Genomic DNA, 14,154 nt, shown 5'->3' with positions numbered 1-14,154 from the left:
AGGCCAGAGGTGTAAGATCAGCATTTTAATTTAATTTTAAATGAAGCTTCTTAAACATTTTGAAAAACTTGTTTACGTACAATAGTTTAGTTATGTAATATACAGACTTATAGAGAGAGAGACCTTCTAAAAAACGTTAAAATGTATTATTGGCACGCAAAACCTTAAATTAAAGTGAACAAATGAAGACTCAGCACACCACTTCTAAAAGGTTGCCGACCCCTGCCTTATATTCACAGAATCATGACAACGGCATATAAGAGACTCTTTAGATTGGAAAAGAGTCTGACCAGATTTTAAATCCCCCTCACAAAGCACATTATTATGCCGGTGCAACTGATTAAAGGGACATTGTCACCCAAGCATTGCAAAACGGAACCCAAAAGCAAGACTCAATCTAAACAAGTGACACTGATTGTATTGATTTCCTTTATACAAGCAAACAGAAATACAAGAAATAAAGTGAGCATTAACAGCACCAGGAAAACAGAATTTTTCAAGCTTTTTACTCCCAGTGATATATGTTTTTAGTATAATAAGGAAATACATGCATTTTTGATGCATGAGGCTGATGGATGAGGACAAGGAGAAAGTGGTTGTCTGAAGGGGAAAGGATAGGAAACCCGACCCAGACCCCAATTGTGGAGAGACATTTATGCCAGGGGATGCTAGATGGGAGAAGAGCCAGGGAAGGGGCATCCCTGGTGTTTGTGGGGAAGGGCTCTCACTCACATAAGAGGGTAATGGGTGTGTAAGCAGTGCCTGAGGGATGGAGGGGGAACCCAGGCTAGACCCTGGTGTCACGAGTGTTCCTGGAGAGTCTCACTCATGAAAAAGGTGATACACCAAACCAGACCAGGCTCTGGGATAGGGGGAGAGAAGGAGACAGAACAAGGAGGGAAGGGGAGAGGAACCAGGCCTGCGTCCCAAAAGTCACTCTCACACACATGGGGTGTGAGAAGGGGGTCAGGACATCTGGATCCTCGAAATCACACATGGGGGAGGGCAGGAGGTCCCCGGAAGGGGGAAGGGTCGCTGCCACGAGGCGGGTGGGTGTGCCAGGGAGGCCAGTGTTGTGACTTACATGGCGGTAACGGCTACGGGTAGGACAAATGGACGGCTGCCGTTTTTGCCGTTACACCGGCCCCGGAGCGGGGAGGGCTCGTTCCCAAGGCGGGGACGGGGGTTGTGCCAGGGAGGCCAGCCCTGAGGAGGAAGAGGTCGCGGAGCCAGGCCCGGAAGGGGGAGGGGTCACTCACGCATGAGGGTGCTGAAGGCCACGACGCCCAGGAGCCCCTGCAGGAAGATGCCGAAGCTGTCCATGAGGGCCCCGTTCTCGCAGCCCCGGTAGCCGTCCCCGGGCCCGGCGCCCGAGGAGGACACGGCGAGGCGGCCAGGCCGGGCCGTCAGGCTCAGGCTCTCGTTGGCGGGGACTAAAGGGATCGGGACCCCCATGGCGAGGCAACCCGGCGCGCGCCGGCCTCAGGGACTCATGACACCGGCCGAGCACCCCGCGGGGGCCTCGCGCTTCCGGTGCGGAGCAGCCCCCTCCCAGGACGCGCGGCGCGTCACCACCGACGTGGGACACAACCACCCGCCCCGGATTGGTGGAGGCCGCACCTGAGGGGAGGAGCTAACCGGAAGACAAGTGGCGGGCCGGACTCAGCAGCCCTTTAACATGGGGATGCAGAGGTGGAGATGGGGGGGCCTGCGGAACGGGTCGAGCGCAGGAGGGGCGGAGCCTCCCAGGGGGCGGGGAGCGCAGCGGCTGCTGCTTGGGGCCGCGGGTACAGGCGAGCAGAACCCGGGGGCTCAGCGTCCGCGAGCGCCGCCGCCGTGCGGCGGGCGGGGAGTCTGCCTGCTCCGCGCTGTACCGGCAGGGGAGGAAAGCGAGAGACTCCCCCGCCCCAGCCCTTCGCAAGTGGGGGGATTTTCACGCTCTGCCCAGCGGGGGAAATTCTGCGAACACGTCACCGCCAAGCGGGCTGCCTCAGGGAAGGGAATCCCTTCGCCGCGCCACGCATCCGCCCAGCCCGGGGAAACCCAGCTCGCGGGCTCAGCTGAACGTGAGAGGCGCTGCACTATTAAACACATGAAATCCACAGGAAGAATTTGTATGAAAGGGCCTGTTGTCAAACGGGGACGGTGTCCGCCGTGGGGTCCTGCCAGGAGGGGTTCAACATTTTCATTAGCAAAGTAGACAAGCGCATATGCTTACTAAATTTGCAGATGACACCAAGCTGTGAGGGGATTGCTAGCAGCTTGGAGGACACGGTTAGACTTCAGAATGATGAGGACAAACGAGAGAATTGGGCTGAAGCCAACAAAATGAAATTAAGTAAAGACCAGGGCACAGTACTTCACCTAGGAAGGCAAAAATCAAATGCATAACTACACACTGGGGAATAACTGGCTAGAGGGAAGGCTAACTCAAGGGTTGAGCATTGGCCTGCTAAACCCAGGGTTGTGAGTTCAATCCTTGAGGGGGCCATTTAGGGATCTGGGATGGTATTTAGTCCTGCTGTGAAGACGGGACTGGACTCTGACCTTTCAAGCTCCCTTCCAGCTCTATGAGATAGGTATATCTCCATAAATGGGGGTACTGCTGAAATGGAATTTGGGGTGATAATCACAAACTGAATATAATATGTGATATAGCTACAAAACCAAAACTAATATTCTGGGGTGTATCTGAGCCAGAAGAGCTAATTGTCCTGCTCCATTTGATACGAGTGAGGGCACAGATGGAGTACTGGGTCCAAGTCTCAGCCCCCACTTTAGGAAACTGTGGACAAATGAGAGTCTAGCAACACACAACTATGAAAAAGGATTAGAAAGAAAGGTTAAAAAACTGGGTTTGTTTAGTCTTGAGAAGAGATGACGAAGGAGGATCTAATAATAGTCTTCAAATATGGTAAGGGAGCGATAAAGAGAAGGGTGATCAATTTTCTCCATATTTACTGAAGGTAGGAAAACACAAAACTGGTTTAAGCTGCAGCAAGGGAGATATAGATTAGCTATTGAGAAAAACTTTCTACCAGTATCAGAGTAGCAGCTGTGTTAGTCTGTATTCGCAAAAAGAAAAGGTGTACTTGGGGCACCTTAGAGACTAACAAATTTATTTGAGCATAAGCTCATCTGATGAAGTGAGCTGTAGCTCACAAAAGCTTATGCTCAAATAAATTTGTTAGTCTCTAAGGTGCCACTAGTACTCCTTTTCTTTTTCTACCCGTATGGGTAGGTAAGGGAGGCTGTGGAAACCTCACCATTGGAGGTTTTTAAAAACAGATTAGAAAACGCAGTTGTCACAGAGGGTCTAGATTTAGCTGGTCCTGCCTCAGCATGGAGCAACAGACTTAATGACTTCTTGAAGGCCCTTCCAGCCCTACCTTCCCCTGATTTTCTTTCAGAGGGAAAACTGAACCAACTCTACACTACGAAATTAGGTCGAATTTATAGAAGTCGCTTTTGTAGAAATAGGTTTTATATATTCGAGTGTGTGTGTCCCCACAGAAAATGTTCTAAGTGCATTAAGTGCATTAACTCAGCGGAGTGCTTCCACAGTACCGAGGCTAGAGTCGACTTCCGGAGTGTTGCACTGTGGGTAGCTATCCCACAGTTCCCGCAGTCTCCGCTGCCCATTGGAATTCTGGGTTGAGATCCCAATGCCTGATGGGGCTAAAACATTGTCGTGGGTGGTTCTGGGTACATATCGTCAGGCTCCTGTTCCTTCCCTCCCTCCGTGAAAGCAAGGGCAGACAATCATTTCACGCCTTTTTTCCTGAGTTACCTGTGCAGACGCCATACCATGGCAAGCATGGAGCCCGCTCAGGTAACCGTCACCGTATGTCTCCTGGGTGCTGGCAGACGTGGTACTGCATTGCTACACAGCAGCAGCAACCCATTGCCTTGTGGCAGCAGACGGTACAGTACGACTGGTAGCCGTCATCGTCATGTCCGAGGTGCTCCTGGCCACACATGGGCACAGGGACTAAAATTGGAGTGATTTGACCAGGTCATTCTCTTTAGTCCTGCAGTCAGTCCTATTGAACCATCTTATGGTGAGCAGGCAGGCGATACGGATTGCTAGCAGTCCTACTGTACCATCTTCTGCCAGGCAGGCAAGAGATGAGGATGGCTTGCAGTCCTTCTGCACCGTCTTCTGCCAAGCAGCCATGAGATGTGGATGGCTTGCAGTCCTTCTGCACCGTCTGCTGCCAGCCAAAGATGTAAAAGATAGATGGAGTGGATCAAAACAAGAAATAGACCAGATTTGTTTTGTATTCATTTGCTTCCCCCCCTCCCCCGTCTAGGGGACTCATTCTTCTAGGTCACACTGCAGTCACTCACAGAGAAGGTGCAGCGAGGTAAATCTAGGCATGTATCAATCAGAGGCCAGACCAACCTGCTTGTTCCAATAAGAACAATTACTTAGGTGCACCATTTCTTATTGGAACCCTCCGTGAAGTCCTGCCTGAAATACTCATTGATGTAAAGCCACCCCCTTTGTTGATTTTAATTCCCTGTAAGCCAACCCTGTAAGCCATGTCGTCAGTCGCCCCTCCCTCTGTCAGAGCAATGGCAGACAATCATTGCGTGCCTTTTTTCTGTGCAGACGCCATACCAAGGCAAGCATGGAGGCCGCTCAGCTCACTTTGGCAATTAGGAGCACATTAAACACCACACGCATTATCCAGCAGTATATGCAGCACCAGAACCTGGCAGAGCGATACCGGGCGAGGAGGCGACGTCAGTGCGGTCACGTGAGTGATCAGGACCTGGACACAGATTTCTCTGAAAGCATGGGCCCTGCCAATGCATGCATCATGGTGCTAATGGGGCAGGTTCATGCTGTGGAACGCCGATTCTGGGCTCGGGAAACAAGCACAGACTGGTGGGACCACATAGTGTTGCAGGTCTGGGACAATTCCCAGTGGCTGCGAAACTTTCACATGCGTAAGGGCGCTTTCATGGAACTTTGTGACTTGCTTTCCCCTGCCCTGAAGCGCATGAATACCAAGATGAGAGCAGCCCTCACAGTTGAGAAGCGAGTGGCGATAGCCCTGTGGAAGCTTGCAACGCCAGACAGCTACCGGTCAGTTGGGAATCAATTTGGAGTGGGCAAATCTACTGTGGGGGCTGCTGTGATGAAAGTAGCCCACGCAATCAAAGATCTGCTGATATCAAGGGTAGTGACCTGGGAAATGTGCAGGTCATAATGGATGGCTTTGCTGCAATGGGATTCCCTACCTGTGGTGGGGCCATAGACGGAACCTATATCCCTATCTTGGCACCGGAGCACCAAGCCGGCGAGTACATAAACCACAAGGGGTACTTTTCAATAGTGCTGCAAGCTCTGGTGGATCACAAGGGACGTTTCACCAACATCAACGTGGGATGGCCAGGAAAGGTACATGACGCTCGCGTCTTCAGGAACTCTGGTCTGTTTCAAAAGCTGCAAGAAGGGACTTTATTCCCAGACCAGAAAATAACTGTTGAGGATGTTGAAATGCCTATAGTTACCCAGCCTACCCCTTAATGCCATGGCTCACGAAGCCGTACACAGGCAGCCTGGACAGTAGTCAGGAGCTATTCAACTACAGGCTGAGCAAGTGCAGAATGGAGGTAGAATGTGCATTTGGACGTAGTTGCTGGCGCAGTTTACTGACTCACTTAGACCTCAGCGAAACCAATATTCCCACTGTTATTACTGCTTGCTGTGTGCTCCACAATATCTGTGAGAGTAAGGGGGAGACGTTTATGGTGGGGTGGGAGGTTGAGGCAAATCGCCTGGCTGCTGGTTACGTGCAGCCAGACACCAGGGCGGTTAGAAGAGCACAGGAGGGCGCGGTACACATCAGAGAAGCTTTGAAAACCAGTTTCATGACTGGCCAGGCTACGGTGTGAAAGTTCTGTTTGTTTCTCCTTGATGAAACCCCCCGCCCCCTGGTTCACTCTACTTCCCTGTAAGCTAACCACCCTCCCCTCCTCCCTTCGATCACCGCTTGCAGAGGCAATAAAGTCATTGTTGCTTCACATTCATGCATTCTTTATTCATTCATCACACAAATAGGGGGATGACTACCAAGGTAGCCCAGGAGGGGTGGTGGAGGAGGGAAGGAAAATGCCACACAGCACTTTAAAAGTTTACAACTTTAAAATTTATTGCATGCCAGCCTTCTGTTTTTTGGGCAATCCTCTGTGGCGGAGTGGCTGGTTGGCCGGTGGCCCCCCCACCGCGTTCTTGGGCGTCTGGGTGTGGAGGCTATGGAACTTGGGGAGGAGGACGGTTGGTTACAAAGGGGCTGTAGTGGCAGTCTGTGCTCCAGCTGCCTTTGCTGCAACTCAACCATACACTGGAGCATACTGGTTTGATCCTCCAGCAGCCTCAGCATTGAATCCTGCCTCCTCTCATCATGCTGCCACCGCATTTGAGCTTCAGCCCTCTCTTCAGCCCGCCACTTACTCTCTTCAGCCCGCCACCTCTCCTCCCGGGCATTTTGTGCTTTCCTGCACTCTGACATTATTTGCCTCCACGCATTTGTCTGTGCTCTGTCAGTGTGGGAGGACAGCATGAGCTCAGAGAACACTTCATCATGAGTGCGGTTTTTTTTTCTTTCTAATCTTCACTAGCCTCTGGGAAGGAGAAGATCCTGTGATCATTGAAACACATGCAGCTGGTGGAGGAAAAAAAAAGGGACAGCGGTATTTAAAAAGACACATTTTATAAAACACTGGCTACACTCTTTCAGGGTAAACCTTGCTGTTAACATTATATACATAGCACATGTGCTTTCGTTACAAGGTCGCATTTTGCCTCCCCCCACCGCTTGGCTACCCCCTCAACCCTCCCCCCTCCCTGTGGCTAACAGCAGGGAAGATTTCTGTTCAGCCACAGGCAAACAGCCCAGCAGGAACGGGCACCTCTGAGTGTCCCCTGAAGAAAAGCACCCTATTTCAACCAGGTGACCATGAATGATATCTCACTCTCCTGAGGATAACACAGAGAGATAAAGAACGGATGTTGTTTGAACGCCAGCAAACATACACTGCAATGCTTTGTTGTACAATGATTCCCGAGTACGTGTTACTGGCCTGGAGTGGTAAAGTGTCCTACCATGGAGGACGCAATAAGGCTGCCCTCCCCAGAAACCTTTTGCAAAGGCTTTGGGAGTGCATCCAGGAGAGCCGCGAATGCCACAGCAAATTAATCCTTTCACATGCTTGCTTTTAAACCATGTATAGTATTTTAAAAGGTACACTCACCGGAGGTCTCTTCTCCACCTGCCGGGTCCAGGAGGCAGCCTTGGGTGGGTTCGGGGGGTACTGGCTCCAGGTCCAGGGTGAGAAACAGTTCCTGGCTGTTGGGAAAACCGGTTTCTCAGCTTCCTTGCTGTGAGCTATCTACAACCTCATCATCAATCAATCATCATCTTCGTCCCCAAAACCTGCTTCCGTGTTGCCTCCATCTCCATTGAAGGAGTCAAACAACATGGCTGGGATAGTGGTGGCTGAACCCCCTAAAATGGCGTGCAGCTCATCATAGAAGCGGCATGTTTGGGGCTCTGACCCGGCGCGGCCGTTTGCCTCTCTGGTTTTCTGGTAGGCTTGCCTCAGCTCCCTAAGTTTCATGCGGCACTGCTTCGGGTCCCTGTTATGGCCTCTGTCCTTCATGCCCTGGGAGATTTTGACAAAGGTTTTGGCATTTCGAAAACTGGAACGGAGTTCTGATAGCACGGATTCCTCTCCCCATACAGCGATCAGATCCCGTACCTCCCGTTCGGTCCATGCTGGAGCTCTTTTGCGATTCTGGGACTCCATCATGGTCACCTCTGCTGATGAGCTCTGCATGGTCACCTGCAGCTTGCCACGCTGGCCAAACAGGAAATGAGATTCAAAAGTTCGCGGTTCTTTTCCTGCCTACCTGGCCAGTACATCTGAGTTGAGAGTGCTGTCCAGAGCGGTCACAATGGAGCACTCTGGGATAGCTCCCGGAGGCCAATACCATCGAATTGTGTCCACAGTACCCCAAATTCGACCCGGCAAGGATGATTTAAGCGCTAATCCACTTGTCAGGGGTGGAGTAAGGAAATCGATTTTAAGAGCCCTTTAAGTCGAAATAAAGGGCTTCATCATGTGGACGGGTGCAGGTTTACATCGATTTAATGCTGCTAAATTCAACCTAAAGTCGTAGTGTAGACCAGGGCTAAGAATAAAACCCAGTCTCAGCATGTATTAAGGAGAGTAGAAGCTGCACAAAATCAATGTACTTAAGACAACCAATGCAGTCATTATTAAAGGTGGTTCAAGTGCTATTTCTTCCTAAACTAGCTGGTCTGACTCCTATTTTCATCCTGTTCACATTTGCTTTATATGTGCATTCATGCAATCTGATTTTGCTAGCGTCAATGATCTTGGAAAGTAAACTTCAACGTGCCTGTTCCAAAATATTGCAGGAAAAAAACCACTTTCTTTAGGCTCGTCTACACTGACAAGTTTTGTCGATGAAACTAATGTTGAAAAGGAAAAATCGACAAAAGCAAAGTCGCAAAAGCATGTCTATATTTGCTCCCTCTGTAAACAGATTGTGTCCACATTCAGGGCACCTTTGTCACTAGCAAGAGCAATGGACGGTGGGTATGTATCCCACAGTGCCTGGTGACACCATCCATCACTAGGTGTTGTGGGAATGCAGAAACTGTGTGGGGCGCATCCTGGGATGTGCAAAATGTACCATCATGCACCACTTTGTGTCCCACCCCTCCAAAGGGTTCAGGCTTCCTTTCTCACTGTTTTTCCAACTGTCATTCTTTTGTAGGGCGCGCCAGCATCTGCAGTGAGAGAGGACGGATCCTACACTTCTCTCCTATGCACTGTTAGCTGTCGTGAGGACATCGTGCATGGCAGCACAGTTACTCGCAGAGTTAGCAGAGGATGAATTGCAGGCACCCAAGTGTGATATGGACGGCAGCAACTTATCAGTGCTTTGTGCATTTACAGAGCAGCTGCATATGGTAGACCATCGCTTTTGGGCTAGGAAAACAAGCACTGATTGGTGGGATTGCATTGTCATGCAGGTGTGGGATGACAACCAGTGGGTACAGAACTTTAGGATGCGTAAAGCAACCTTCATGGAGCTATGTGCTGAGCTGTCCCCCGACCTGCGGCATAAGGACACCAGATTGAGAGCTGTACTTTTGGTAGAGAAACGTTGCAATTGCTGTGTGGAAGCTGGTGGATCCAGACTGCTACTGGTCAGTGACAAATCAATTTCGAGTAGAAAAGTTCACTGTTGGGGCTGTATTAATCCAAGTGTGCAGGGCTATAAATCGCATCCTTCTGCATAGGACCATGTCTCTGGAAAATATGCATGAAATAGTTGATGGCTTTGCAGAGATGGGTTTCCCTAACTGTGGCAGGGCAATTGATGGTGCACACATTCCAATTTTAGCGCCAGACCACCTTGCCTGTGAATACATTAATAGGAAGGGATACTTCTCCATGGTGTTGCAGGTGTTTATGGATCACCAGGGGCATTTCAAGGACATCAATGCAGGCTGGTCTGAAAAGGTGCATGACACACACATCTTCTGGAACAGTGGCCTGTACAAAAAGCTGCAGGCAGGGACTTTCTTTCCAGACCACAAGTTCACAGTGAGGGAGGTGGAAATGCCCATAGTAATCCTGGGAGACCCGGCTTACCCCTTACAGCCCTGGCTCATGAAACCTTACACAGGACACCTGGACAGCAGCAAGGGGCATTTTAACAACAGGCTGAGCAGGTGCTGCATGGTAGTCAAATGTACCTTTGGCCGTTTGAAAGCTTGCTGGAGGTGTCTCAATGGCAGGCTAGACCTTACCGAGGATAACATTCCCATGGTCATAGCCACATGCTGCACTTTGCATAATCTGTGTGAATCTAAGGGTGAAATTTTTGCTCAGGTACAGAGCACTGAGGCAGAGCGCTTGGCTGCACAGTTTGAACAGCTAGATGCTAGGGCTGTCAGAGGAGCCCAGAGGGCTGCTATTAACATCAGAGAGGCTTTGAGGAACCACTTTGACAATGAGGGGCAGTAACACATCTGCTTTGGAGTTGCTTCCCTGATGCATCCATGTACAATTTTGGGGTCCAATATCCATGCAACACAATGCTTTAGAAGCCTATTCCCAAGAGTGAATTGATTGCTGTATGCTTTTGTAGAACACAGAATAAACACACTGTACCATTAGCCTTTATTTATTATTAAAAAGGGTAAAACCTCACAACTGTATGTAGCTCCAGCTATCATTGTGCAAGCTGTGAGAGGGGGTGGAGTGATGGGGAAACTCAGGAGGGCTGTGCAGTGAAAAGGAATGTGTGGGCATAGAGGAGGGTGGGGTTGGCAAAGAATTATGCATCTGCATGTGCTGCAGTGGAGGTCGACCACAGATCTGCTCAGTCTGCAGTGGCATCAAAGACTTGAGCATCTCTGTCTGATCCTCCATCGCTTTTATCAGCCGCTCGGTCGCTTGCCTAGCAAAAGCAGCACTCTTTCTTTTCTGCCCTGCCTTTCATCTTCCGATCACTCTTCCGTTCCCTGGTCTGTCTCTCATCGCGCCTGCAGCACCTCCCGGAACATATCTATCTTCTTTGCTGCGCCGGGGTTTTTTTCTTATCTGCTGAAGCCTGTCCACGGGGGTGCGTGGCATGTTCTTCAAGGTCTTTGCTGAACAGAAGAGGGATTGTTACATTCCAGCAAATGATTGAAACATTTTAGTAAAAAGGGCATTTTGCTAGTAGAAATCACTTTTTCTCTGAGACTCTAGGCAGGCACACAGCTCCACGAGCACCCCAATCATGGTGAATGTCGGGAGTGGAGGGGAAGATGGTTTTGGGTATGGACAAAAAGGTCACAGCTTGCAGGGCAGCTTTGCAGGGAACTCATTCTAAAATTATCCCACCCTTTTTCACAGACGGCCAACCTGCTGGCTGACATCTCACTGTTGCGGGTGACCAGAGAAACCAAGGCACAGATGCTGAATGCTTGCGGCTTTCACCCTGGTCTATATGCAGCTCAGTTATGTGCTGCTTTGGTCCCAGCTCCAGTGATTGCTAAATGGCATGGTACAATTTCCTACAATGGGGGAACTAACAAGGCTGCAATCCCTTGGAATCTGCGGCAGAGGATTAACAAGTATCTCTTTGAAACTTTCCAGAGCTCTCTCTGGAGGATTCCCTGCAGGTCTCGATGTCCATCGACACCCTGCTTGGCCAGGGAGATTAGTTACACAGGGCAATGTGACAGAAAACACTACCTAGCTCCCACTTTTCGATTCCCTACACAAGCCACAGCAACTTACCCGACGTCTCATCTGCTTCCTGCTCTCCAGAGAGCATTTCTGGGGTGGAGAAAAGTTACTGGCTGCCTGCCCCATCGGGCGGCCCTGCTGGGAGCACCACATCCTCTTCTAGCTTGACTTCTTCATCCAGAATTTCAGCCTGTGGGTTACCCCCTCCTTCTGCTGCCTGCAAAGTATCCACAGGGCTATCAGTGATGGAGGTGGGGTCACCACCAAGGATAGCATTCAGCTCCTTATAGAAGAGGTTACTCACCTGTGCAGTAACTGACATTCTTCAAGAGGAGTGTCCCTATGGGTGCTCCACTCCATGTGTTGCTGCACCCCTGCACCTTCGCTCGGAGATTTTGACAGCAGTACTCGTACCGGTTGCACATGTGCAGAGCCTGCCCCAGGCGCCAAGTGTGCCTCAATAGTATGCGTGCGCGACCAGTCTTCTCAGTTCCTTCTCTACAATGGAGGCTACCCCAACACCGAAGTAGAGGGGAGGAGGGTGGGTAGTGGAGCACCCCCAGGGACACTCATCTCGAAGAACGTCAGTTACTGCACAGGTGAGTAACCACCTCTTTTTCTTTAAGAGATGTCCCTTTGGGTACTCCACTCCAGGTGACTTAAAAAGCAGTGTATCTCAAGGGGGTAGGGACTTCGGATCTGGTAGGAATATGGTAGATAATACAGCTCTGCCCAATCGTGGGTCAGTGAGAGGACCCTGAGTAAGGGCATAATGCTTAACAAAGTCCAAGTTCAGAAGTCCAAGTGGCCACTTTACAAATGTCAGTCAGAAGAACTTTGCGTAGTAAAGCCACAGAGGTAGCCACAGATCTAGTGGAGTAAGTTCTGATGGAGGCTGGAGGAGTTGCATCCTTTGGTTGATAGCACAGTTGGTTACAATTCAAGATCCAGTTCGAAAGTCTCTGGGTAGAAATAGCTGTCCCTTTGGATCATTCCACAATGGAGACAAAGAGTCTGGAAGAGTTCCTGAAAGGTTTGGTTCTATCCAAATAGAAGGACAGAGCCCTGTGTACATCCAATGTATGCATGGTACATTTGAAGGAGTTTGCATGAGGTTTTGGGAAGAAGGTTGGTAGGTGTTCATTGATGTGAAAGGACAAATGCACTTTTGGAAGAAATTTGGGGTGTAATCGGAGGATAACTTTGTCCTTAAAAAATATTGTGTATGGTGGGTCCGCCCTGAGAGCTGCTATTTCTTCTGCGTGTCTGGCAGAGGTGATTGCCACTAAAAAATGCTGTTTTCATGGAGAGGTATAAGAGAGAGCATGTGGCAAGTGGCTCAAAAGGTTGTTGAGTCAAGCATGTTAATACTAAATGGAGATCCCACGGTGGGGTAGAGAGTTTAATGTCTGGGTATAGGGATCGGAGCCCTTTGAGAAAACACTTGGTGATTGGATAGACAAACACATAGGTATTGTCGATCTTGCGGTGAAAGGTAGTAATAGCAGCTAAGTGGACCTTGATAGAGCTGAAAGAGAGGCCAGATTGTTAAGGATTAAGAGGTAGTCAAGGATTAGAGGAAGAGGTGCGGAAGTGGGAGGAGTTTGTTTGGTCAAGCACTATTGTGTGAATCGCTTCCACTTTCAGAGATAGGTGGTGCGAGTAGATTGTGTTCTGCTGTGTAAGAGTACTCTTTGAGCCTGTTGTGAACATGCTAGTTCCTTTTGTGAGAACCATGTAGGAACCAAGCTTTGAGATATAGCATGGATAGGTTGGGGTGGAGAAATCAGCCATGTTGCTGTAATAAAAGAGGTTTGGAGTGAGGGGCCATGGAATCGGTCGGCGAATTGACATTCTGGTGAGGAACGGATACCATGGTTGTCTTGGCCACGATGGGGCAATCAGAATTACCGTGGCACAATCTGTCTATATCTTTGTCAGAATCCTGTGGAGACGTGGTATCGGGGGGAAATGCAAACAGTAAGTCTTGGTCCCATGAGATCATGAACGCATCCCCTAAAGAATGTTTGCCCATTCCCGCCCTGGAGCAAAATTCAGGACATTTCTTGTTCTTCACAGTCGCGAAGAGGTCCAGTGTTGGGTAGCCTCAAATGTGGAATATGTTGAATAGGACCATCTCATTTATCTCCCATTCATGATTCCAAGAAAACAGTCCGCTTAGTTCATCCGCAGTGGTATTCAGGGCCCCGGGTAGATAGGAGATGGATATCTGGATGTTATGCGTGAGGTACCAATTCCAGAGCTTCATAGCTTCTGTGCAGAGCAAGTAAGATTGAGCCCCTCCCTGTTTGTTTACATAAAACATGCAGGCAATGTTGTCTGTCATTATTCAAACATGTTGGTTCTGAATGAATGGGAGGAATTGGCGGCAGGTGTTGCATATGGCCCGAAGTTCTAGAATGTTTATATGTAGGGAGGTTTTGGTGGGAGACCATAGTCCCTGGGCTGTATGATGGGACATGTGTGCTCCCCATCCTGTGAGGGATGCATTGGAAGTCATTACAATGGATGGAGCATCCTGGAGAAAAGGGACTCTGGAGCAAAGATTGGAGGAAACTGTCCACCATAGGAGGAAGTCCTTGACTCTGAGAGGTATGGACAGAGGCCTGTTCAGAGCATGAACGTTTGGTCTGTAAACTGGGGCCAGCCAAGCTTGGAAGCACCTCATGTATAGGCGCATGTTCCTGACCACAAAAGTACACAAGGCCATGTGACCTAAAAGTTGTGAGCAGTCCTGAGCAGTGACCTGAGGACTGTTGCAAAATTTTGAGACCAGAAGTTTTATGGTGTTGAAATGGTCGAGCGGAAGAAATGCTATTCCCTTCTGGGAATCGAGGTGTGCTC

The 14,154-nt window shown here is 49.7% G+C and overlaps 1 protein-coding gene across 1 annotated transcript in view; it reads right to left on the bottom strand.

The window, feature by feature from the left end:
- The window catches only part of STIMATE (STIM activating enhancer), a 119,882-nt gene extending 118,252 nt beyond the window's left edge, over nt 1-1,630 (bottom strand). The window contains 1 exon segment of the mRNA XM_007055597.4: nt 1,260-1,630. Within this exon segment, the coding sequence (XP_007055659.3) occupies nt 1,260-1,455 (196 nt within the window). The 5' untranslated portion in view covers nt 1,456-1,630.
- Between the last annotated feature and the right edge of the window lie 12,524 nt (nt 1,631-14,154).

This window comes from Chelonia mydas, chromosome 7 (genome assembly GCF_015237465.2).
Source record: "Chelonia mydas isolate rCheMyd1 chromosome 7, rCheMyd1.pri.v2, whole genome shotgun sequence".
NCBI lineage: Eukaryota > Metazoa > Chordata > Testudines > Cheloniidae > Chelonia > Chelonia mydas.
Note: the sequence above shows the minus strand (reverse complement) of the source record. Positions and strands in the feature narration are given on the sequence as shown.